This window comes from Phalacrocorax aristotelis, chromosome 8 (assembly GCF_949628215.1).
Source record: "Phalacrocorax aristotelis chromosome 8, bGulAri2.1, whole genome shotgun sequence".
NCBI lineage: Eukaryota > Metazoa > Chordata > Aves > Suliformes > Phalacrocoracidae > Phalacrocorax > Phalacrocorax aristotelis.
The window spans coordinates 36,104,488-36,127,164 of NC_134283.1; the positions used below are offsets into that span (position 1 = coordinate 36,104,488).

At 60.5% G+C, this 22,677-nt stretch overlaps 5 protein-coding genes across 19 annotated transcripts in view; 3 read left to right on the plus strand and 2 right to left on the minus strand.

Moving 5' to 3' along the window:
- Positions 1–1,175: 1,175 nt before the first annotated feature.
- LOC142061438 (lateral signaling target protein 2 homolog) lies at positions 1,176–5,381 on the plus strand. Of its 8 annotated transcripts, none has more exons than XR_012662128.1 (14): positions 1,177–1,293; positions 2,023–2,163; positions 2,241–2,378; positions 2,544–2,746; positions 2,827–2,916; positions 3,020–3,109; positions 3,249–3,350; positions 3,443–3,691; positions 3,855–3,898; positions 3,985–4,098; positions 4,254–4,352; positions 4,511–4,623; positions 4,707–4,888; positions 5,193–5,381. XR_012662128.1 is itself a non-coding variant. In XM_075102514.1 (13 exons), exons 1-13 carry the CDS (start codon positions 1,252–1,254, stop codon positions 4,836–4,838), a joined length of 1,560 nt encoding a protein of 519 aa, XP_074958615.1. In that variant the 5' UTR covers positions 1,176–1,251; the 3' UTR covers positions 4,839–5,381. The 8 variants fall into 8 exon arrangements, 6 of the variants coding, with proteins under 6 accessions (XP_074958615.1, XP_074958616.1, XP_074958613.1 ...); XR_012662127.1 differs by having other exon boundaries at positions 1,178–1,293; positions 3,777–3,898; XM_075102514.1 differs by having other exon boundaries at positions 1,176–1,293; positions 4,508–4,623; positions 4,707–5,381.
- A 169-nt stretch (positions 5,382–5,550) lies between these two features.
- MXD3 (MAX dimerization protein 3) lies at positions 5,551–7,437 on the plus strand. Of its 2 annotated transcripts, XM_075102516.1 has the most exons (5): positions 5,551–5,978; positions 6,056–6,085; positions 6,169–6,283; positions 6,405–6,570; positions 6,645–7,437. In XM_075102516.1, exons 1-5 carry the CDS (start codon positions 5,809–5,811, stop codon positions 6,752–6,754), a joined length of 591 nt encoding a protein of 196 aa, XP_074958617.1. In that variant the 5' UTR covers positions 5,551–5,808; the 3' UTR covers positions 6,755–7,437. The 2 variants fall into 2 exon arrangements, with proteins under 2 accessions (XP_074958617.1, XP_074958618.1); XM_075102517.1 differs by lacking the exon at positions 6,056–6,085 and having other exon boundaries at positions 5,689–5,978; positions 6,645–7,215.
- PRELID1 (PRELI domain containing 1) lies at positions 7,298–9,354 on the minus strand. Its single transcript, XM_075102518.1, has 5 exons — positions 9,137–9,354; positions 8,600–8,825; positions 8,409–8,522; positions 8,061–8,139; positions 7,298–7,614 (listed from the first exon to the last, which is right to left on the minus strand). Exons 1-5 carry the CDS (start codon positions 9,226–9,228, stop codon positions 7,478–7,480), a joined length of 648 nt encoding a protein of 215 aa, XP_074958619.1. The 5' UTR covers positions 9,229–9,354; the 3' UTR covers positions 7,298–7,477.
- Positions 9,355–9,358: 4 nt separating this feature from the next.
- RAB24 (RAB24, member RAS oncogene family) lies at positions 9,359–14,540 on the plus strand. Of its 4 annotated transcripts, none has more exons than XM_075102506.1 (8): positions 9,359–9,558; positions 9,890–9,958; positions 10,085–10,163; positions 10,316–10,383; positions 10,500–10,599; positions 11,004–11,054; positions 11,161–11,223; positions 11,873–14,540. In XM_075102506.1, the coding sequence occupies exons 1-8, from the start codon at positions 9,442–9,444 to the stop codon at positions 12,982–12,984; spliced, it is 1,659 nt and encodes a 552-aa protein (XP_074958607.1). In that variant the 5' UTR covers positions 9,359–9,441; the 3' UTR covers positions 12,985–14,540. The 4 variants fall into 4 exon arrangements, with proteins under 4 accessions (XP_074958607.1, XP_074958608.1, XP_074958610.1 ...); XM_075102508.1 differs by having other exon boundaries at positions 9,370–9,558; positions 11,723–12,193; XM_075102507.1 differs by lacking the exon at positions 9,890–9,958.
- NSD1 (nuclear receptor binding SET domain protein 1) overlaps positions 14,514–22,677 on the minus strand; it is a 65,324-nt gene continuing 57,160 nt past the window's right edge. For 3 of the 4 annotated variants that reach the window (XM_075102502.1, XM_075102503.1, XM_075102505.1), the window contains exon 23: positions 16,515–21,400. In XM_075102502.1, the coding sequence (XP_074958603.1) occupies positions 19,068–21,400 (2,333 nt within the window). In that variant the 3' untranslated portion in view covers positions 16,515–19,067. Of the gene's footprint in view, positions 21,401–22,677 lie in introns of all 4 variants that reach the window. The other variant, XM_075102504.1, reaches the window with a different exon arrangement.

A 22,677-nucleotide genomic window follows, 5' to 3' on the forward strand; every position in this document is an offset into this window, starting at 1 on the left:
CCTGCCAGCCTCAGTGCCACGCATCACCACAAAAGCCCCCATCATGGTATTCGTCTGCGTGAGGCCAGGTCTCGCTCCATACCACACCTCGTGTCACCGGAGCTGCCCTCCTGTGGTGGGGTAGAGCACGGTGCTGGTGACACAGGGACATGTGGAGCATTTGGCTGCCCGCTGTGCCCCCAAAAATGCTGTGGCAACACTGCCCACAGCTGTGGGACAGGCAGGACTAGAGGCTCATTGTGCACACAGGGACCCCCTGCCACAAGAGGCAGGACATGTTGCCTGGGCAAAACAAGAGCTGGGACCTGTGGGGACCCGTGGAACCCCAGCACCAGGGCCAGCCTCATACCCGCACCTGGCTGGCTCAGCCTGGGCACCATAGGGCTGCTGTGACTCAGGGACTTCCTCAAGCTGAGGTGATGCCACCGTGTTTATTTAATCATCCTTGGTGGATTTTTTACCCATGAATCCACCCCATTAAGCTTTCAGCCACCTGAATTATCAGCACCCACATCCTGTGGGCAGCAGTGCCAGGCCTGGCATGGTGCAAGAGCAGCTGCCTCCTCAGGCATGGCCAGCGTGGTTTGCTGTGCCCAGCGCCCCAAGCACCCCCTGGGACCCCTCCTTGGTAACTTGGTCCCTTCTGCTCCCGTTGAGGGGCTGTCTTGCCACTCTTCCACTGCAGCATGCCACTCTGCACAGCCCAGGCAGTGGAGAGCAAGTGGGTGCCTGCGGGTACCTCCCCCAGGGAACCCTGCCAGCCCGGGGATGCTCGGGGCTAAGGGGGGCTGCGGGGCCGGATCTCTGGGGTGTCCCCGTCCCCGGGAGGCTGTGGGGAGAGGGGAACCGGGAGAGAAGAGCCAGGGAACTGGAATGGGAGGGGTCAGGCACCGGGAGGGGACAACCGGGAGCCTGGGGGTTGCCGTCGGGAATTTGAACCGGGAACCAAGACCGGGGTGCGACACCGGGAGGGGGAGCGGGGCCAGTCGGCGGGGGCACCCTGCCCGCCCCACGGGGACCTGCCCCGCACAGGGAACCGGTCCGTCGGGCGGCGGCCGCCTCCCGCCACCCGACGGCGGGAGAGCCCCGGGTGCCGGGGCGGGGCGGGCGTCGGTCCGCCCGGTCGTCCCGGTGCCGGGGCTGGGCGGACACCGCCCCGGTCCGCCCCCGGGCGGTGCCCGGTGCCGGCCCGCCCCGTCGGCGAGCGGCGGGCGCGGGGAGCCGGGCGGCGGCAGAGCTGCGGGGCGCGCCATGCTGCCCGCCGCCCTCCGCCGCTGGCTTCGCCGGCCCAAGGTGAGACCGGGGCGTCCTACCGGGGCCGCCCCGTCGGGGCTGCCCGGGAGGCTCCGCCGGCAGCAGGCGCGGAGGGGGGCGGCGTGGACACTAGGGGCGGAGCGGGAGGAGGAAGCGGTGCGGGGCCCCGGGGCTGGGGGTGCGGGGGGTGTGTGTGTGCAGGCAGGACCGGGCAGCTCAGCGCCCGTCCCGCCGCCGCCGCCCACTCCCGGGGCGAGGAGATCCGCCCCTCGCGGCCCCGTCCATCCATCGGGCCCCGCGGGGGTCTGGGGGAGAGAACGGGCGAGGAGCGCCCCTCCGGGCTGCCCGCTCCCTGCCGGGGGCTCCCCCCGGACCTTTCACCTGAGCTGATGTTTACAGCCGCGCACGGATCCGTGCCCACGCTGCCGGGATGCGGCCGAGCTTGTTCATCCTGCTCTGCCCCCGGGGAAACTGAGGCACGGGTGGGTGGGGACGGCGGCGCTCGCCGGGAGGGCTCGACTGGGGGGCGCCTCCCTCCCCACCTTTCCCCAGCACAGCTCGGTTAAGCCGGAGCTGCCGTGGGGGTCCCACGTACCTGCCCGAGTGGGTGTTCATGGACCCAGGGCTGCCCCACAGGGACTGGCTGCGGGGGAACAAACCCCAGCAGCCCCTACCCTGCCTGGCTGTGGGCACGGGAGATCTGGGGTCCCCATGGCCCAGCACCTGGAGCTTCAGAGTGCTCCCGCCATCCCCCTTCTGCTCCCACAGCGCTCCGACCCCCGCCTGCTTTCCCAGTTCTTCTATGCCGACGAGAGGGTGACGCAGATTGTGGCCGAGATCAACAGGCTGGATGCAGAGCTGGACCCGCAGCAGTACCTGGTGCTCCTCAACCAGCTGCACCTCAGCCAGGTACGGGGGCAGCCTGGGCCCTGGTGTGACCCTGGCCCTCCCAGGTGGCTGGGGGGTGACATCCCTGCCCTCTCCAGGCTCACCTGCTGGCCATCCTGGAGCGGATCATGGAGGAGTGCATCCCCATGCAGCGGCACAGCCGGGACTACATGGTCAAGTTCCCCGAGGAGCTCTTGGTGGACAACCTGGGCAACCACATGCTGTTTGCTGCCGAGGTGAGCCCAGGGATGCCATCCTGGGGCGGGCAATGGGGTCCGCCTCCCCCAGGCTGGGGGGCAATGGGTGCCACCCAGAACAGTGCACCCCACAGCAGGCTGATGCTGGGGGTAGTGGCTGTACTGCCCCAGGCACTGGCTTCTGATGGCCCCCGGTCCTCACAGTGTCTCCTGGCTGGGACCTTCCTGGAGGTGGAGGAGGCAGACGGGGCACAGCTGAGGCCCCAGGCCAGGAATCTGCTGTGCAGCCTGGAGCTGGTGCGGACGGTGCTGCGGGAGCAGAGCCTGAGCCAGCCCAGCTCCTACCCAGAGCCCATCCGTGCTGTGCTCATTCAGTTTGATCGACTCTTTGCAGAATTCGAGCTGAGGTGGGGTCCAGGGTTGGGGTGCTGTGGTGTGGGGGGCTGTGCCAGGGCTGGAAGAGCCTCATGGTCCCCTGGCTCTCCAGCTACGTGTCCTCGCTGGTGGTGGTCAAGTCTCCCGAGGAGATCTACAGGCAGCAGGAGATCATCGTGCTCTTCTGCGAGACAGTGGAGAGGTAAGGGGTACCACGCAGCAGGCAGGGGGGCATTAGGGACCGTGGCCCTGAGGATGAGGCAGCGTCCTGTGGCTCAGCCCCACAGTAAATGTGTCCCCCCCAGAGCCCTGCGCCTGGGCTACCTGACCCAGGAGATGATTGATGGCTACGAACCGCTCCTGATGTTCACCATCCCTCGCCTGGCCATTATCAGGTGGGTGCAGCCCCCTGGAGAAGGGGGTGCCCAGGGGTGGCTGGGTGCTCCCCACCCTGTACCAGCCCCTTCTTACCCCTTGGGAGTCAGGGTCCTGGGCAGTCCCCCTCGCCATGAGCCAGGTTCTGTCCCCTCACAGCGGCCTCCTCATCTACCCTGAGGGTCCCCTCAGCCTGGAGCAGAGCCCTGAGCAGATGTCCCGGGTCTTTAGCCCCTTCTACAACCTCCTGAAGAAGATCAGGTATTCAGTGGGGGGTGATGGGTGCCCGTGGGTGGGGCTGTGGGGCAGCAGTGGGGCTGTGATTTGGGGCTGACACTGTCCCCTCGCCGCAGGGACCTGCTGCGGGTGCTGTCAGAGGAGGAGCTCTGCCTGCTTGAGAGGAGCCTGTGTACAGCTGAGTCAGAGGATCCCTGCAGTCCAGCCTCCCCCCAGGCTTGGGGGACAGCTGTGCCCAGAGCAGATGCCCCTGCTCCCTGGGGTCTCCTGGAGGTCCCCCATGCCACCCCACCATTCCCCACCTGCATGGCCTGGCTGGGACCCTCTGGCACAGTGGACAACCTGGGCACCGATCGGCAGTGGGGGTACATGGCACGGAGGGAGTGGGGCTGCTCTGGGTCAGGGTCATTTTGCACCACCCCAGGCAACTGTCACCTCCTCCCTGTGCAGCCCCCAGACCCCTGGGAGCAGCCCAGGGCTTGATGCCAGCCCAGGTGCCCGCTGCTCAGAGCTGCGCTCCCATTACAGCAGCACCAAGGACATGCTGCACACCCTCTTTGTCTGCATCTCGGGTGAGTGACCCCCCTTGTCACCCATCTCACCACCCCCCCGCCATCCCCACCCTGCAGCACCCTGACCCCCCTTCCTCCCGGCACAGGGGTGGCTGATCAGCTCCAGACCAACTTTGCCAGCGACCTGCGGAGCATCTTGAAAACGGTTTTCAAGATTGTCACCTCGCAGGTGGAGCCCTCAGAGGAGCCAGGTGCCAGCCGTGAGTAACCCCTGGGGACACAGGACATGGCTCCTCTCTGCCCTGCCCATTGCCCGTCCACAGCGAGACAGGGCCACAACACCAGGCGTGGGGACAATGTGGCCACAGCGCCCAGCCCCGGTGTGGCTGGAGCACCACAGCCCTTGCCTCCACAGAGGAAGAGGATGGTGACCCATGCGTTGCAGATGTTCCTCGTATGGCCGACTGTCCCCTGTGTTCCAGCCCCGCAGAGGCTGTCGGGCTCCAGAGTGCAGGTAAGGGGCTGCCCAGTGTGCCACAATGTGCCATGGCATCGGAGCAGAGTGTTAGCCTGCAGCTGGTCCTGGGGTCCAGCCAAGGAGCTAGGGATGTTCCTGGGGATGAGGCGGGGGGGCACACCCCGTGGCTTTTACCCATGTGTTTTGCCCAGCAGGCACCCGCCGCCTGCCCGAGTGGGTGCCAGACAGCACGTGCAGCCAGTGCTCTGCCTGCCGCTTGCCCTTCACCCTGCTGCGCCGCCGGCACCACTGCCGCAGCTGTGGAAAGGTAGAGGGAGCTGGGCTGGGATATATGGGGTCCCCTGGGGGCCTTGGCCCTCACTCAGCCCTGCTCTGGCACTCTCCCGGCAGATCTTCTGTGCCCGCTGCTCACCACACACTGCAGCACTGCCACACTATGGCCAGCCGAAACCTGTGCGCGTCTGCACACACTGCTACGCTACCCACCTCTCACCCACATCCCGGCGCCCTTGGAGCCACTGAGAGACCCCTCCCTGTGCCAGATCTGCGTCCACAGGAGGCTGCGGACGAGGGTGAGGGGTGAAAAAATGGCCACGCCGGGGCTGCTGGGCGGCTCTGCAGCCCCATGACTCCCTTTGGAGCCGGTTGGGCATGGCAGCAGGATGCCCCACGTGTGGTGGTAGAACCCCCACGCACAGCATCACCCTGCGCTGCGTGGGGTGCAGGACTGCCTCACCCGGTGTGCCGCAGCCGAGCCCTGCTCCTGGCGAGCTGGTGCTGCTGCTATGCACCTGCGTCCCCCACCCGGCCTGGAAATGTCCTCCGTGGTGGTGGTTTGTGGTTTTTTTTTTTTTTTTTTGCTTTTTCCCTTTCCAGGTGAACTTTGGCTGCTCCGGGGCAGAGTCTCCCCACCGAGGCCTGGCCTGAGACGCTGCAAACAGCCCCCACGTGACGTGACGGCGGGTGCTCCGAGGCTGGCCCTCGCCCCACCTCGCCCGTGGGGCCCGGCACTCCCTTCCCCTCCCCCTCCCCCTCCCCTCGGGTTTTAATAAAGAGCTAAACCCGCCCGGCTGGGCCGCGCGGCGCTGGGGTGCGGCAGTTCGCGGGGGAGGGGGCAGCCGGCCCAGAGACACCCGCGGTTGCTGAGGGGGGGAAGAGGGGGGGAGGGGGGCTAGGGACAGCGGTGTCCCCGAGTGGGTTTGAGTGGCGGCGGGGGCGCGCGCGCGCCTGCTCCCAGCGCGACGTGGAGGCGCAGCCTCACGTCACGTGGACACGCGCGCGTTCTGTGCCACGGAACCCTCCGGGGGGCGTTAGCGAAGGGGGCGTGGCATGGCGGGGGGGCGTGGCCTGCCCCGCCCCCCGATTCAAATTTGAAGCACACGCTTTCCCGCCCGAATTTGTTTCTCCGCTGCGCCGACGTCAGCAGCGCGGGGCGCCCGGCAGCCAATAACGGGGCTCGTCTCGCCCCGCCGCGCCCGCCCGCGCCGCCGCCATGGAGCCGCCGGCCACCAGCATCCAGGTGCTGCTGCAGGCGGCCGAGTTCCTGGAGCGGCGGGAGCGCGGGGCCGCCGGTTCCCGGTACCCGCCGGGCCTAGCCGAGGCCGAACACGGTTATGCCTCGCTCTGCCCCGCGCGGTCCCGCCGGGCTGCGGGCAGCCTCAGGTGAGCGGTGCGAGAGGGACCGGGGGCGGGATGGCGGCTGCCGGTAGTACCAGTGCTGATCGCCTGCTCTCCCGCAGGTCGGTGCACAACGCGCTGGAGAAGCACAGGTACCGGGGGGCCGGGGAACAGCGGCGGGGCAGGGGATGGCCATGCCCGGGGCTGACCACTGTGTCCCCCCGCCCGGCCGCAGGAGAGCTCAGCTCCGGCACTGCCTAGAGCGGCTGAAGCAACAGGTGCCGGTGGGCGCGGGACCAGCCCGTCCCACCACCCTAAGCCTCCTGCACCGCGCCCGGCTTCACATCCAGGTGAGGGGGACGGCTCTGGCACTGCTCGGGCCCTGCAGCTGGGGTCCTGGCCAGAGGGCCCCAAGCACTAACAGGGTCACCCAGCTCTGGATCCCACTCACGGCTCACCGGATCTCCGCAGAGGCTAGAAGAGCAGGAGCTGAGGGCACGGAGGGCCAAGGACCAGCTGCGTAACCGGCAGCGGAGCCTGCAGCAGCGGCTGGAACGGCTGCTCTCACCTGCCAGCGGGGAACGGGTGCGGGCTGACAGCTTGGACTCATCCCAGCTCTCAGAGCCCTCCGAGGGAGGTGAGTGAGGGGAGGAAGGGTGGGCAGAGAAGGGAAGGCCATCGTGGCCTGACCTGGCTTCCCCTGGTGCCCAGAGGATGCAGAGATAGAAGTGGACGGCGCGGTATTTGGCGGGGATCTGCTACCCGTCTTTGGCACCAGGAGGGACCACAGCTACTCCAGCCCCCGTGGCCCCATGTCTTGACGGCACCTGCTGCCTTCCCTGTGCTGCCTGCCTGCCTCCTCCCTGCCTGCCGCTGCTGCTGGAAATGCAGCCTCCACCAGCCTCGTCAGGGCTGCCCCAGTAAGAGGCCATGGGTCAGGGCGAGAGCCTGGCTTGGCCCCTGTGCTGCCAGGCCACTGAGCAGCACCGGCGATGGCACTGGGTGTATGGGGCTGGCCTGACGCTGTGGCACCTGCTGTGGACTGCAATGCATGGCAAGAGGTCCTGGCCGTCGTGGGGACACCCTCCTGCACCCCCCAGCAGGCTGGGGGCTGCCTGGCAGCAGCGCTGCCCCCAGCAGACATGGCTACAGGAAGGCTCTGCTGCCCCTGGAGAGTCAGGAAGGGGAAACGAATGCATTAAGCAACCTGCCTTCACGCTCCCACAGCTGCCCCCTCTCTTGTACATACCCAACACTATTCTAGTAAAGGCACTTGGTAAAACCCCTGCCTGTGTCTCACCTGTGAGTCCAGACCCGCAGCAGTGGGCTGGACCCTCAGAGCAGAGAGTAGTGCTGGGCTCTGCTCTAGCAAGGCCAGCCCCACCCATATCAGAGGTGGGAGTAGATTCTTTAATGATAATTACATCTCAGAAAGGGTCTAACAGCAGCTGATTGTCAGACTGGTACAGTATTTTTAAAAATATAAAATCTAAGGAGGCTCCTATCTGTTCTGGTGCAGCTAGCACCCGCCTGTGCCCAGCCCCTCACACATACTGCTTCTTCTTCGTGGCTGCCTTGCTCGCCAAGTCCTTGGCTTTCTCCGTAGCAGCCAGAGCAGTCTCCTTTGCTTTCTCGGTTGCCTCCTTGGCTGTCTCCACCAGTGTTTTGGATGGAGCTTCTCCTGTAACATGGAAGCTGTTAACCCAGCCCAAGCAGGCCACACCCTGCCCAGCACAGGAATCCCAACTGATGCAGGTTAAGACCAGCCTGGGCCCCGTCACCTCAGGACTGCGGTGATTTTCTCATGCAGGGGGAAGCTGAGCCTGGCGCTCCTGACATGCTTGTGTGAGGGCACGTCACACAGGGGAACTGCAGGCATGTGACTGTGGCCCTGTTACATCCCCCTCCTGCCTGCACTCCACCCCTGCCCATCCCTCTAAGTGCTGCCTGGCTGCTTAGCTCAGGAAGAGCTGGCTGTGCCAAGACACAGGGGCAAAGGCAAGGGATGAGGATTTCAGTCAGATTAGTTCAAGCCACTACCTGCCCTGGGACTGGAGCATTTCCAGCATGACCTGCAACTCCAAGAAACCTGTCCCGTTTAGCCCCAGCCCGCCCTCTGGTGCTCACCTTGCATTCTTGCTAGCACATACTCAAATCCTTTAGTGCTCTTGGTCACGTTGCTTTTGAACCTGGCCAGACCAAACTCCTGCAAGAGTAGAGTCAGTGAAGGTGCAAGCCCAGCTCTCTGGTCACACACAGCCACTGGGGCTTTGTCCCACCTTGACCAGTCCCAAACATCTTGTGGGCTCACGCCCGCCAGCAGTGCTGGTTCTGAGCACCCCAAGAGCTCAAGATGATGTGGGGGGGAAGGGGAAAGGGCAAAAAAAACCAGCACAGGGAAGGAGTAGAGCAGGGGAGAGCACCAGCTCTGAAGAGGGGGAACACAGTGCTGCTGGAGCAGTTGGTAGTGCTCACCTGGACAGCCCGTGAGACACCAAACAGGCTGGAAGAGACCCAGGCTTCCCGCTTGACCTCGGTCCAATTGCTGTTCTCTGGGTTCACCCGGTACACACAGCGCTCCTCCACCACCTGCGTGAGGCACAACCCGGCTGTGGGCACTGCCCAGCACCTGCTGCTTGGCTGCACGCTCGCCCGTGGACACCTACCATGAGACGTGCGTGGTTGATGTTCCAGGTGAATGTGGTCATGGTTCGGTTCTTGGGGTCCACGACAGAATCCTCCAGGATGTAGACGGAGTGAGCGACGTTGGCCGGGAAGAAGCGTTCCGCCCAGCGGGGCATCCGGTTGGTCTTAGTCAGGAGCCGCCGGGAGAGCAGCTTGTGGTCCGCCGTCACCTCCCGGTGCACGATGTCTTCCGTCAGGACATGTTTGCTAAAATGGGGAGTGGGAGAAAACATCAGGCCCTGCTCCTGGCCAACACCTCCCCCGGGCTAGGAACCATCAGGTGCTGCGGGGGTAGGGGGGGGGAGGAAGGGGGCTGTGGTGCGAAGGGAAAGGGGGAACAGGCTACCCCCTAGGAATTGCTGGTGGGTGGTGAGCAGAACACCCTGCCGCCGTGGGACCCCGGGAAGAGGGCTGTGGTCGGGGTGGGGGGAATTGGGGCGGAGGCCACGGACCCCGAGGGACTCTTCGGGGGGGGGGGTGCAGATCCGGGGAGGGGTGGGGGGGTGGTGTGTGCGGACCTGTAGGGGTTGGGGTAGCGCTGCCAGAAGGCGGCGAAGACCTGGTCCCAGGGCCCCTTAAGGACGCCCAGGCTGGCGCAGTACTTCCCCATGGGTCCCCGCCGCCGCTCAGGCCCGCCCCGCTGCTCCCGCTCTGGCCCGCGCCTGCTGGTCGGCCGCCATGCCGCCGCCTCCTTCCCGCACACCACCCGCTTCCTTCCGTGCCGCCGCGCACTTCCGCCTCGCCCTGCACCCTTCCGCCGCGCAGGCCCCGCCCCCGCCCGGTTGCGGCCCCGCCCCGCGGCGGCGGCGGGAGGAGGAGGAGGATGAGCGGGCGGCGGGTGGATGCCAAGGTGGTGCTGCTGGGGCAGGAGGGCGTGGGCAAGAGCAGCCTGGTGGAGCGCTGCGCCCACCGCCGCTTCCGGCCCGGGCCTTACCAGAACGTGAGTGACCCGCGCACCGCGCCGGCCGGAGGGCTCCCGCCGCCTCGGGATGGGCTCCCCTCGTGCTCCTGGGCTGGCTCCTCACCACCCCGGATGGTCCCCTCGTGTCCGTGATCCCCGCGCCCACTCGTTTCCCCACCGTCTCCCCGGGATGGTGCCTCCCATCTCCCCCGGTGGGTCCCCCCGTATCCCGGGGCCGGTTCTCCGCCTTGTTCCCAGGCCAGATGCTCCCCATCCCCGCATCCCCGGTCAGGATCCCGCCACCTCCCCGCCGGTCCCGTCCCCTCCCGCCCCGGGCTTGGCCCCACCGCCCCTCCTGCTTTTCTTCCAGACCATCGGGGCCGCCTTCGTGGCCAAGGTGATGTCCGTGGGGGACCAGGCGGTGACCCTGGGGATCTGGGTAAGTGGGGGGGCGAAGGCTTTGCCAGCACCCCGTGGCTATACCCAGCCCCGTCCCCCATCCCCTGCGGTACAAGGACCACCGAGACCCACCCCAACCTGCTGAGCGCTTCCGTGTCACTCCTAGGACACGGCCGGCTCCGAGCGCTACGAGGCCATGAGCCGCATCTACTACCGCGGGGCGCGGGCCGCCGTCGTCTGCTACGGTAAGGGCACGGTGCCACGGGAAGAGGGAGGAGCCGGTGGCTGCGAGGGTCCTGGGCTGTGGTGGTGCTGGTACCGGTGGGCTGGGGGCCGTGGTGTGGTGGGGGGGTTGAGCGTAAGAGGGAGAGGCAGACCCTGACCCCTTTTCCCCCAGATCTCACTGACAGCAGCAGTTTTCAGCGAGCCAAGTTCTGGGTGAACGAGCTGCAAAACTGCGAGGAGGTACGGCCAGGCTGGGGGGATCTAGGGGGGCTGCGGAGCTCCACTGGAGGTGAAGGGGAGCCGGTGGTGGTGCCAGGCCCATAGGCACGTCCCTCCCGCCCCTCTACCTGCCCTAGGGTTGCCGGATCTACCTGTGTGGCACCAAAAGCGACCTGCTAGAGGAGGACAGGAGGAAGCGGGCGGTTGACTTCCATGACGTGCAGGACTATGCCGATGGTAGGGCCGGGCACCGCACAGGGCTGGGATGCTTGTGGCTGGGTAGTGCTGGCCCTTCGCGGGCTCTGGCCAGCACCAAGCAGGTGGGGGGCGAGGGGAGGATGGAGCCGCTGCATCCACTTGTGCCTGGGAGGTGCGAGGCCTCGTCCTGGCTCTGCAGCAGGTCCGGTGGCTCCAGGCACCAGGGCTCCCAGCTCTGCCAGGGACATCCCCAGACATGCCCGTCCTGACATGGGCAGGCACGTGGCGAGCTGGGCTGAGGGGACAGGAACATGGAGCCCTGCCTTGGGCCTCTGCCAGCCCACTGTCAGTAGCCATGCCCAAGGGGTGACTCTAGGGTGGGGAGCCAAGCCTGTGGGGCCACATCTTGCACCCACAGGAGCTAACCTGGGCCCTTGTTTCAGAGATCAAAGCAGAGCTCTTTGAGACCTCCAGTAAGACAGGCCAGAGCGTGGGTGAGTAGCCCCCTTGCTGCTGGCCGTGCCCCCACCCAAGCAGGGCCAGGGGGACTCTGCCTGGTGGCAAGGCTGCCCATACCCACCCTGCCCACTCTCCCCCCAGATGAGCTGTTCCAGAAGGTGGCCGAGGACTATGTCCAGTTCACCACCTTCCAGGTGATGACAGGTAAGCAAGCAGGATCTGTCCCTCCCCAAGCACCCTCTCCCATGCCGGGGGTGGGGTGCATCCGCCCCTGGGGAGGGTGCAGAGGACGAGCATTGTAGGGTCTGGCAGGACCCCTCCTCACCCCCACCCTCCCTGGGGCTGCTGTGGGTTGTCCTGTGGAGCTTGGGTCTTGTCCTGGCGTCCTCACCCCCACTTAGGCCAGGCTCAGAACATCTGCCCAACCAGGCCATGGGTGGCCTTTGGCAAACGGGCAGCATTGCCTGGCTGCGGGACTGGCTCTCAGCTCTGCACCAGGACTGTCCAGGTGTGCTCAGCCCTGCTACGCCTCCAACCCTGGTCTGTGCTGTGGCCATGAACCTTGCCGCTTCTCTGCGGGGGCACAAAACCCTTCCCCAAGGGACCCACCAGGGCCCAGGCCTGGGACAGGGCAGCTTCGGGGCTCCCACATGGCATCACGCTGTGGACGTGCCAGCAGCCTGCTGCTCCTGCTCTCTTCCAGAGGAGAAGGGTGTCGACCTGGGCCAGAGGAACAGTGCCTACTTCTACAGCTGCTGCCACCACTGAGACCTCCTGCCAAAAGGGAATTGCTGCTGCTGGCTGGGCAGCCAGTGCGCACCAGACTCCTGTTTTTTTACCTGCTGTGTTTTAGCTGTATGGGCCTGTCTGCAACGCGGCAGCAGCGTGCAGCCCCGTGGACTGCTGCCCTCCTGGCGTGCGGAGCGGCAGAGGGCTGCTGTGTGGTGCCGGGAGCGTCCTGCAGCACTGGGAACCGTGGGCCATCACACCTGGGGACCTTGGGGACCCTCTCCCTGCCACCCAGTGTTTGTGGGAGCTGCTTCCCCAAATCACTGCTGTGGCCCAGCAGTGGCCGTTAACTTATTCTCTTGGAGATGCTGCCCAATTCTTTGCAGATTTATTGAAGCGTCTTCTCTTGAGGTGTACAATGTAAATAAAACGCATTGTGGTCTGAGCTGTCCCCCTCCTGCGCCGCTGCCGCGGCTCTCCCATCCTTGCCCTGGCTGTCTGGGCACAGGCGGGCTCCCCCCATGCCCCCCTGCTCCGCAAGACAAAGCACAAGAGGACATCGAGAGTAAAGTTAAACTTTACTTTACAGTAATTTTTCTTCTATATACAAAGAATTACAGTACATGTTCTGGGAGCACCTGCGCAGGGCAACCCTCTTTTCATTATAAGTTTCACATACACAGCCAACAGTCTAAGGGGAGCAAAACGAAAGTAATCAATGGTCCAAGGCTCTCCCCTCTCCCTCTTCTAAAAATAATATACATGCTGGAAATATGTAGGTTTCTTTCACCCGCTCTGGCATCCCTGCTTAGAACTGACAGACAAGTCCCAGGCAGGACCAGGCAGCCACACGTCCCCAACGCAGTGCTCGCCCCAGTCACCACCGTGGCGCCCACCCACAGCTCTGTCCAGCCCCTATCTCCATTGCACACCCCAACTCCCACTGTGCTTCCCTCTCGTCTACCCTCCAGCCGAGCCTGCGGGATGGGACCCTCTGGGGGAGGGGTCCCTTCCGCTGCCACCCCGCAGGCAGACCTAGAGGAGGGAGGAACACAGTGTGGGACTGCTGACACCAATGTTTCCCCCATCTCTGAGCAAGCTTCCCGCTCATGGCATCAGCACAACCCAAGCTGCTGCCATGGGTGGCCTCCTGTGTCCCTCCTCCCCATCGCCGGGCAGCCAGGAAGGGGGAGCAGGCAGCAGCCAGGGCCACCCTCCCTGGGACCCCCAGCCTAGCTGGCAGCCAGGGCCCCAGCCAAGAGCACGGGGCACCAGAGGGTGGCAGGGGGAATTCAAAGCCAGGTGTGGTATCAGACACATTTGGTGTCCCACAGGTGAGCAAGCTGGCGGGGCGGTGAACTTGGCACCGTGGTTAAGCAGGGCCTGGAGCACGGCTGGCTAAAGACTGCCCATCGCAGGGAGAACTGCTCCCTGCCTGCCCATGCCAGCCACTGCTGACACATCTGACCTCTTCCCACCAGCCCTGGCCAGGGCCAGCCTCAGTTCCAGCCACGGAGCCTCCCGGCGCTGCTGCTTTTCCTTTTAACAAGTTCCCAGTGTCTAAAGAAATACACAAAACCCAGTTCCTTGAAGTCAACAACTCGGAAACATCAGGAGAAAAAAAAACAAAAACAAAACAAAAAACTGAAACCAGCTCAGTACCAAACGGACACAAAGAACATGCAGTTAGCGGACGCCTGCCTTGCTTCACTTGGCTCCACTTGCTCCCTACTCCCACAGGGCCCACTGGCATGGTGGTTTGAGCCTCGAAACTATCATAAACGGAAGGAACCGAGTCACACCTCATCCTGTGTTCGCCACATATGCCACAGCCCAGCCCCAGATATCAGGGGACGGGATTCAGCCGGCAAAGAAACCTCTAGCCCACAGGCTAGGAGCCGTGAGTTCAGCCCTACTGTGCTAAGCTGCCAAACGGTTTACAATAGCACCACAATAGCCCAAGTGCTTCGCCAAGGGCAAACTGATTAAAACTTTACCTTGAAATAGGACATAGCAACACCCATTTCTCAGATTTCCCTAGGAGGTAGATTCAGTGCTGTAGGGACTGTCCATCACTGCCACTTCTCTAGCCCAAGCTCACGCACGCTGTCCCCCCTGCACCCACCTTGGCTTAGATCACTTTTGGAGGACGCGGAGCAGAAATCTTGCCTTTTCCCACCTCCTGCTAAGCCACGGCACTGCTACCCAGCAGGTGAGACTCCCACTGAAGCCGGGCAAGTGGTGGAGCGGTCCCCAAGCTCCAGCACCCCGTCTCCCAGGCCCTGGGCGCCCCGAGCACCCATCAGCCCACCCATCAGCCCTGCCGTGCTGTTGCAAGAGGCGCAGCCTCAGCTGCAAATGCTTCATAGGGGAGTAATTAGCATGGACAAAGCCTGGGCGATCAAACACAGCGTGAGCCCTCACCGCCCCCCCCCCTCCCCGCCCCCCCCAGTACTTTCAGAATAGCTGCACGGTTTGCCACTTCGCTTTAACACTCACTGGCTGGCAAAGGCTGAAAGCCTCATCAGTAATTTAGGGCAAAGCACATTACAAGCAGGTTACAATTACGGTTATTCCAAACATCAAGCAAAATCAGAAGTTAAGGCTGAAATTAAAAATAAACGGAAGGTGTTGAAGGTCTGAGGTTTCTCAAACTCCCCCTGCCCTGTTGCAACACTGACTGCAGTGTCCAGGTAGGAGCAGCGCGCATCCACAGCGCGGTCAGGTTGAACCACTGCCGAGATGCATCAGGGTTTTTCTTCTGCTTTTTCCTTCTTTTTTTTTTCATGAAACTTGAGCTGAAGCTCTTCTAGCACCCCCAATCCACATTGTCTCACCTTAGTACGTTACTGGTCTCTAGATTTAACCCTCTCTCTCATCTCCTTAACTACAGCCACACCTTCAAAGCAAAGCCTGTGGGGGGGGGGGTTTAACCCTGAATTATAACGTGTGCTCCCACAGTACCACCTGGATATTTTGTGCATTGACGTGAATCTGGCTCTTCCAAGTTTTTTTTGTTAAATAGGAAAAGTTTTAACTTGAGAACAGCAATAAAGCAAGGTTCCATGAGCTAGTTAGTATCTGAAGATGCACAGTAGAGGATTGTCCCTTACAGTGGTCGCTTTTCTGATGGATTCAGCAGAGCCCAGGGCACCAGCCCAGTGAGCTGGTGCAAATGGGATGAGCCATGCAGGGCAGCAGCCAGTGCCCTCTCCCCTCCTGCCCACACACCCCACAGGCCCTGCAGTGGCTCCTCCTCTGCAACCCTCCTCCCCAGCTTGGGCAGGCAGGTCGTGCCCACGTGAGGCCCTGACCGTGCTGTTACCCCTCACCAGAGCTCCTCCATCACCAAACGTCAGCTGGGACTTTCCTGCCCGCTGTGGAAACCCCCTATATTGAAGTGGGTCCTGCCATGGGACAGAAGCCACGGCTGGTGACCCCAGCCCACTGCTCCCAGCAGGGGCAGCCAGGCCATCCTGACAGCAAGTATGTTGGTTGGCAAAGTATTTGTGAGAGCAAATCTTTCAGCCCTGTCAGAACTGGGAAGGGGGAGCCGTTCCTACAAGGAGGAATGGACCCATGAGCCTAGGAAGTTCCTGTGAGCCTCCCTGGAATGAGAAGGGAAGGGGGACAGCTCTGAGCAGAAATAACATTCACCCTTAATTCTGCTTCTACAACTCTCCACAACAGCAGATCAACACAAGAGTCACTTCTCCCCACCTCAGGTGCAATTACACCTAACCCAAGACTGTTAGTGGCCAAGTGATTGGATCCCTCCAATGCAGCAAAGAAGCACTGTGGCCTTGGCCACAAAGCTGCAGCAAAGTTGGCCGAGCTCAGCTGGCTCCAGCCCAGTGCAAGGGCTCAGGGAGGCCAGAGCAGAGCTGTAGCAGCCTCTGTCCCACAGGAGTGGCCTGCCAGGGGTACATGTTATCTGCCACTTTCCTCTCCATTAAAAAAATCCCAGTGATTCAAACTCTCTGAACTCTGAAAGCAGCAATGAACTGCAGAAAATGAACCCACCTTCTTTGGTACAGACATCTCCCTCTCCTCCTCCAAGGGCAGTGCTACCAGCTGCCACCAACAGCCAGAGTCACCTCAAGTGGTGAAGAAGACCGCACTTCGAGGGTTGTGCTGCCCAGAGCTCCTTCCCAGCCCACACCCAATAAAGGCAGGCTGGGCAGGGAAGGGCTGCCAGGACCCATCTCCATGCCTGGTCAGGCTTTGCTCTTCATGCTGAGGTGACCCAGCACAGCCAGACATTCCTAACAGCATCACTAGTTAGTCCCTCTGCCAGCCCTGTGTACATCTGAAAAGCCCTCCTGATCTGACAGAGCATCACCCAGAGGCCCAACGCGGGCGAGGAGGGAAGAGCAGCTTGCTGGCTTCTTCCATCAATGACATTTCCAAACACCTTCTTTACTGAGCAGCCTCCCAGCTATGCTGAAGTCAACTTTCCAGCACGTAGATGGAAGGCAGCAAGCCAGGAATCTGGATCTTTGTGGAAAAGGCATGAAGGGAGACAAGAAGAGAGGTGGGGTATGGTCAGATGCAAGGAATAAGGCCGTGGGTTTGAAATGCCATGCAATGGTTCAATCCACGTTCCCTGTTCAAAACAAGCTTTTGGGTAAGAGCCTGCTGTGTGAAAGGCTGCTGCCACCATGAACCTCACCTCGTGAGCACACGAGCTATAGAAGTGATTTTTTCAAACCTGCACTTATGAGAATTCATTGAGAACTTCTCCATTTTACAGATTTTAAAAAGCCTGCACCAAAAATATTCACAGTTTATTTTTCATGAAACAAATAACTAGTTAACACGTGACAATGCAAAGCGGAGGTGGACAGAGCAGTGCAGATACCTTTCTGGTTACAGCTGTAGCTGGCTGGGTGGCTGGCATGGAGGTTACCCTACTTACACAATCTACATGACTAAGTCCAGCTCATGGGAAGGCCTATAAATGTAAATTCAAGACTTATTTTCCTTCTCACACATGATAAATACTTAATATACTGAACCTCATTACCATTTTTAAAATTTTGTTTAAAAAAGTTAATGAATGCCCTTAGATTATCTTCTCTCTCAATGGCTCTGAGGAGTTATCCTGATTTCCCTTTGTGCAGGAGTCACGCAGAAACACAAGCTGCTTGCATTTCTCCAGTTTCAGCAGCAAGCAGGAACTGACCTGCCAGTCTTCCCGGAAAAAAACAACATTAAACAGTAAGTTTCCATAAGCCATAAAGCTCTTCGAAGTTGCTAGCTATTCTACAAAGGATCTGAAATGATTTGGACTAGAGAAGAGATGCACCATAGCACTGGTAACTTCCCCTTGTGCCCAGCACACCCAGCCTTTACAGCAGGACGCTGTCTTGGGTGCATACATCAGGAAAGGAGAATGGACCAGGATTAGACTCTGTTCAAGTGTCTGCCTCCCTTCATAGAAAACCACAAAGCTCATGACTGTCTGCTCTGGGAGCAGCAGGCACTTGCAAGCCAGGTGGGAACAAGGACCTGCTACCACGTCGGAGGGAGAGGGTCACCCTGGAGCTGAATGCCCCTTTTCCAGGGAGGGACCTGTTGATCTGCCTGGAAGAAGGATACACTGGAGCTACCCAAGCATGTGGTGGCGGACATGAAATTCTGAGGCTGCAGCATCCATATCGGCGGAGCTCAGGCAAACCACAGAGGTAATGTGTTGTGAGAATGGGAGAGTGTGCTGGTCAGCAGTGCTTCCTTGGCAGGATAACGACCCCACCCAGCCTGGGCAGCGCTGCCCAGGGACACCCACCCTCCTCCTGCCTGTGACAGTGGCAGTGGTCGCAAGATGCCACTCTGCAGGTCCCTGGGATTCTACCGGTTGCCCCATGAGTACAATGGCCAAGCGAATTTCTGCCTCAACACTTGAGTAAATGGCTTTCAGCAGGCCTAGTCTGGACACCAGCCTGACGACCGCCAGGTACTAAACATCTTAACTGGAAAAGGGAGAAGAGGAAAAAAGAAAGCCAGCCAGCTGCTGGAGCCCACTGTGTTCCAGTGTGAGAACTACTATTCAGTTGGAAGGATACACGCGCGCGCGCACACACACATGCACACCAACACGGTCCAGTTAATTCAAGTCTCCTTTGGTTGTAGAAGAGTTAAGCCAGAAGCTACCCAAGGGGAAGGTGTCGAGATGGGTCCTGATACAGCTATGGCAGCCTTGCCTCTGCGCTGTGTGGCAAACGGTACAGGCTTCACTTGCAGCTCGGCAGTGCATCCCGCTGCTGGGAAGACCAGGTGTGATGCGAAGACGTCCTGAACATGTCTGAGGCAAGGGGAGAAAAGACTGCTCAGTCTGCTGGCTCATGGTGATGACAGAAGTCAAGAAGAGACTGGATGGAAATTTGAAAGGGAGCACCATCACCCTGCCAGGGCGGTGCTCAGCACCTTGGGAGACCCACTCTGCCCTACTCTGCTATTGCTGCTTTATAGGTCACAATGTTTTCAAGTGCAGGAAACACTCTGTGTGTCCTGTGCTAAAGGATTAAGACACAAGAATGAAAAAACTGCGAGATGGCTTCTTCTAAGATCTCTCTTTTCCCTGACCTCCTTCAGATTCCCTGTTTCTTGGGCCTGGCCAGTCGCAGCTTCATACAAAGGAGCCTAAATAGATACTGACTATTGCTGGAAAAAACGGCACTGAGTGCAGCGGGCTCCTCTCCCAGCTTGGCTGGAGACAATACCTGTCCTTCTGTGAACCATGCATGCAGCACATCCCAGGGAATGTATGGACAAACCTTGCAAAGCAACACCCTGCATGGACAGAGACCTGGGCAGACAACAGATAAAAACCCCTTCCCTGCTTCCACAGAGTCCAGCAAGGGCATACACCTGAATGCTCACTGTCTGGTACCCAAAACACCTCCAGTCCCAGGGCAGCATGAATGATCTGCTGCTTCTAAATAAAGGAACAAGAACGAGGACCCTAGCTGTAACTGGGAACCTGCCTATGAATCAGACCTGGAGCTCAAACATGCTGGATCAGTAACGTGACCTTTTCAATGGAATTGGATATTTCTACCCAGAGTGGACTCTCTATTTCAGCTTTGCCATTTGTAAAAGGAAGAGGAAAAGGTCACAGATGCTCTCTCCCTTCAGCTGGGCCACATTCAGACTTAAGTGAATGTCCTTGCTCATGTCATGAGAGAATATGGATGGGATGTGCATGGGTTAGGGGCTGGGCTCAGGGAAGTGAATTAAAAAAAGAAACAAACCAAAACCAAAGATTCCCCCTCCCTAAACATTAAAAGACTGAAACCTGCCTCCCATATTCACCAACCTCACTTTGGCTCTGAGTCAGCCAACTCACGACAGACAGAATCCTGGTTACGGGCTAGCGCTGTGTTTTGTTCAGGCAAAGGGTCCTGCCCCCGAGGAGGCTGTGCTTTTCCACTCAGCCAAGAAATCTGGTCAATTGTCTGAATGTTCGTGACAAGCCACTGCATCTGCTCTGGGGGCACTGGCGCTTCCCTGGCCGGCCGAGGGGTCTGCTCAAATGCACGCAATCTCTCTGAGGTCCAAGGGGTTTGCTCTGCAGGAGCTGAGGCCACTTCCCAGCCAGGCTGAAGGGTCGGCTCTGGTAGTTTCTCTGCTGTCCGGGGAGACTGCTCTGCAGGTGTCAGGGCTTTTGCAGTGGGCCAGTGGGTTTGCTCGTGCATCTGTAGTTTCTCCATAGGCCAAGATACCTGTCCAACATGCGTCACCACCTTCCCACCAGACCAAGAGATCTGCTCACCAGCTAACATGGTCCGTTCTTTCTGCTGGGGACTTGGCTCCATGGCCGGGCCTCCTCTCTCCTTCAGCTGTGCGTTCTGGTCGACGGGCCGCAGTGCCTTCTCCGACAGCAACAGCCTTGGAGCCGATGCAGCCAGAGGCTTGTCCAAGGCTTGAGGTCGAGGAGCCACGGCAGCAGTCAGCTTGTCCGATGCCTGAGGCCACGGGGCTGTAAGAGTGAGAGGCCTCTCCAAGAGCTGAGGACGGGCCAACCCGGAGCCAAGAGCCTTCTCTGGAGGCATGACCCGCAGGGTCCCAGAGTCGGCAGCCTTCTCTGGAGGCAGGGACCGCAGCACCCCAGGGGTAAGAGCCTTCTGCATGAGTGGGATCCGCAGGGCCCCTGAGCTGAGAGCCTTCTCCATGGGCAGGATGTGCGGTGACCGGGAGCCAGGAGCCTTCTCTGGAGGCAGGGGCCGCAGTGCCCCAAAGCTGGGACCCTTCTCTGTGGGCAGGATCCGTGGCATCCCTGAAGCCAGAGCCTTCTCTGGAGGCAGGGGACGGGGTGCCCCAGAGCTGGGAGCCTTCTCTGTGGCTGGGACCCGCATTGCCCCAGAGAAGGAAGCCTTCTCGGAAGGTGGGGGCCATGGCACAACCGATCCAGAAGCCTTCTCCGTGGGCAGCATTCGTGAGACGGGGGAGCCAGGGACTTTTTCAATGGACAGAGGCCACAACACCCCAGGACCGGGAGCCATCTCTGATGCCGAGACCTGTGGCACCACAGAGCTGGGAGCCTTCTCCACAGACTGAGGCTGTGGACTCTGGGCAGAAGCCTTGTCCAACAGCTGAAGCTCATCAGCCACAGGAGGCTCATCCACTGGCTGGGATTGCAGGGTCCCCACTGTGGCAAGAAGTCTGTCTGACAGTTGAGGATGCAGGCATTTCATTGGGAACTCATCCAGCAGCTCAGGCTGTTGGGTTCTGGTGTCGATGAGAGACTTATCCAATAACCCCAAAACCCTGGGGGTGGCAGGAGGCTCGTCTGACAGCTGGAGCTGCAGGGCACCAGCAGTAACAAGCGACTCGTCCGACGACTGTGGAGTTCCTGGAGGAGATTTGCTCGGCAGATGAGGCTGCGAGGCATCACCGGAGGACTCATCCAGTGGCCACAGCACTGCGTTGGTGGGAGGTTTGTCAGGCTGCTGAGGCCTCAGCGCTACAATGATGGGTTGCTTCTCTGACTGCAGCCTTAGGGACAGGGCAGCCTGGGGCCTGTCCGATGGCTGCAGGCGGAGTGACAGGGTGGTGGGAGGTTTGTCCGAAGGCTGCAGCCGGAGCGAGAGGGTGGTGGGGGGTTTGTTGGATGGTTTCAACCTCAGTGACAAGGTAGTGGGGGGTTTATTTGATGGTGGCAGTCTCAGCGCCAGGGTTGCAGGTGGTTTGTCTGGTGGAGGCAGCCTGAGGGCCAGGGTGGTGGGGGGCTTGTTGGATGGCTGCAACCTCAGAGCTAGGGTGGTAGGGGGCTTGTCTGATGGCGGCAGTCTCAGCGCTAGGGTAGCGGGGGGCTTTTCTGGTGACTGCAGTCTGAGGGCCACAGACTGAGGTAGGCTGTCCAAAGGCTGAACGCTCAGGTCTGTGTCTGCAGGCAGCTGCTCCGGTGGCTGGGTGTCCTCGCTGTTAGCCAGGGCTCCTATGGGAGGTGCATACTCACGAATTTCTCCCGGCTCTAGAGGGTTAGGCCCGCAGGGATCGTGCTCTGTGCAGGATAAACGTCCATCCAACTTGGAGATGAACAGCATGCCTTCCCGGTGCTGCTTGCAGAAGGACCTGGGGCACATCTCGCAGAAGGAAGCTGCTTCCTTCCCACACATATCACACTGATGCCATGGGCACTCCCATTTTCCTGCAGCACAGACAGAGGAGAAAAGACATACCTTAGGAACGGTACAAGGGGAAGAGACAAGGCCTGCTGCAAAGGGAGTTCAAGGGAGGGGAGGAAAACCCCTGTAATACCCCCACCATTCAATTCTACATGTCCTCCTCAGTTTCTGCCACAGCTCCCAGGCTTGACGGGCAGTTAACAGGAACCTGCATCCTCAGAAGCAACAAAGGCAATGATAATCATGACAAACACAAGCCATGCCAGGCCAGAGCAAAAGCCCTTCTGGCTCAAGCAGGACACTAACCAATACAGGTGCCTAGAGAAGAGCAGACATGCCCAGCTTGCACATCTCCGTGGCTCTGATTTCCGCAGACAACAGTAATGGTATCTGTGTATAATACACCCAACAGACTTTTTATGTGGATGCATCAGGTTCATCTAAGTCTTTGTTAATTCTGGGCCAACAACCTCCTTTCCTGTTTATCAGAAAGAAGTGAGAGGGCAGTGATCACAAGGGAGTAAGTTTCCATTGTCTCTGTACCCAAAGGCATCTTCCTTAACCTCTGTGTATGGCTATGATAAAAATACTACTTCAGACAAAGCCAAGCTGCTCCCTGAGGAGCTCCAGGTCCACACTGAATCTATTCACCGTCTGTATCAACACCATCACAGAGGGGAAAAAACCATTACGCTTCAGAGATTGCTGCTTTTTTCACTTGCAGATGACCTCACTGGTTCAGCCCCCTGCTTCCCCAGCCAAAGCTGCTGCCGTCTCTACCAAATGCTTCTCACCAGTTCATGGACACAAGGAACAGTGAGACCATTTTCACCCAGGATACACGATGCTGAGTTCCTGACCTCTCACCATAGGACCAGCACAGCTGCCTTTCCAAACATGCCTCCTGCCTCCATGCTCCCCCAACACCCCACACCCAGCTCCTTGCCTTGCTGTGAAGAGCAGCTCCCTGCAGAGCAGCCCTCGTGCACGTCAGCCTGCACTCAGAGCACAAGTGATGACAGAGGGCAGCCATGGATACTGCCCGGGCTGGAGCACTTCCCCAGCCTCGCTGAACCAAGCCCACACATCTGTGGCTTCGGCTACCAGCTCTTTTCCAGGGAGGCTGGAAGGGAGCGCATCTGCAGCACGGCACTGAGCAGCTGTGGGCATTTCTCCATGCACTTGTGCAACATCAGCTTTCCACTCCCCTCTCTCACGCTGCTTTTCTCCTGGGGTTGAAGGCAACATGTAGCCTGTTTTCCCCTCCTCTGAAGCCAGTCCACTGTTTCTGTCTGGTCTC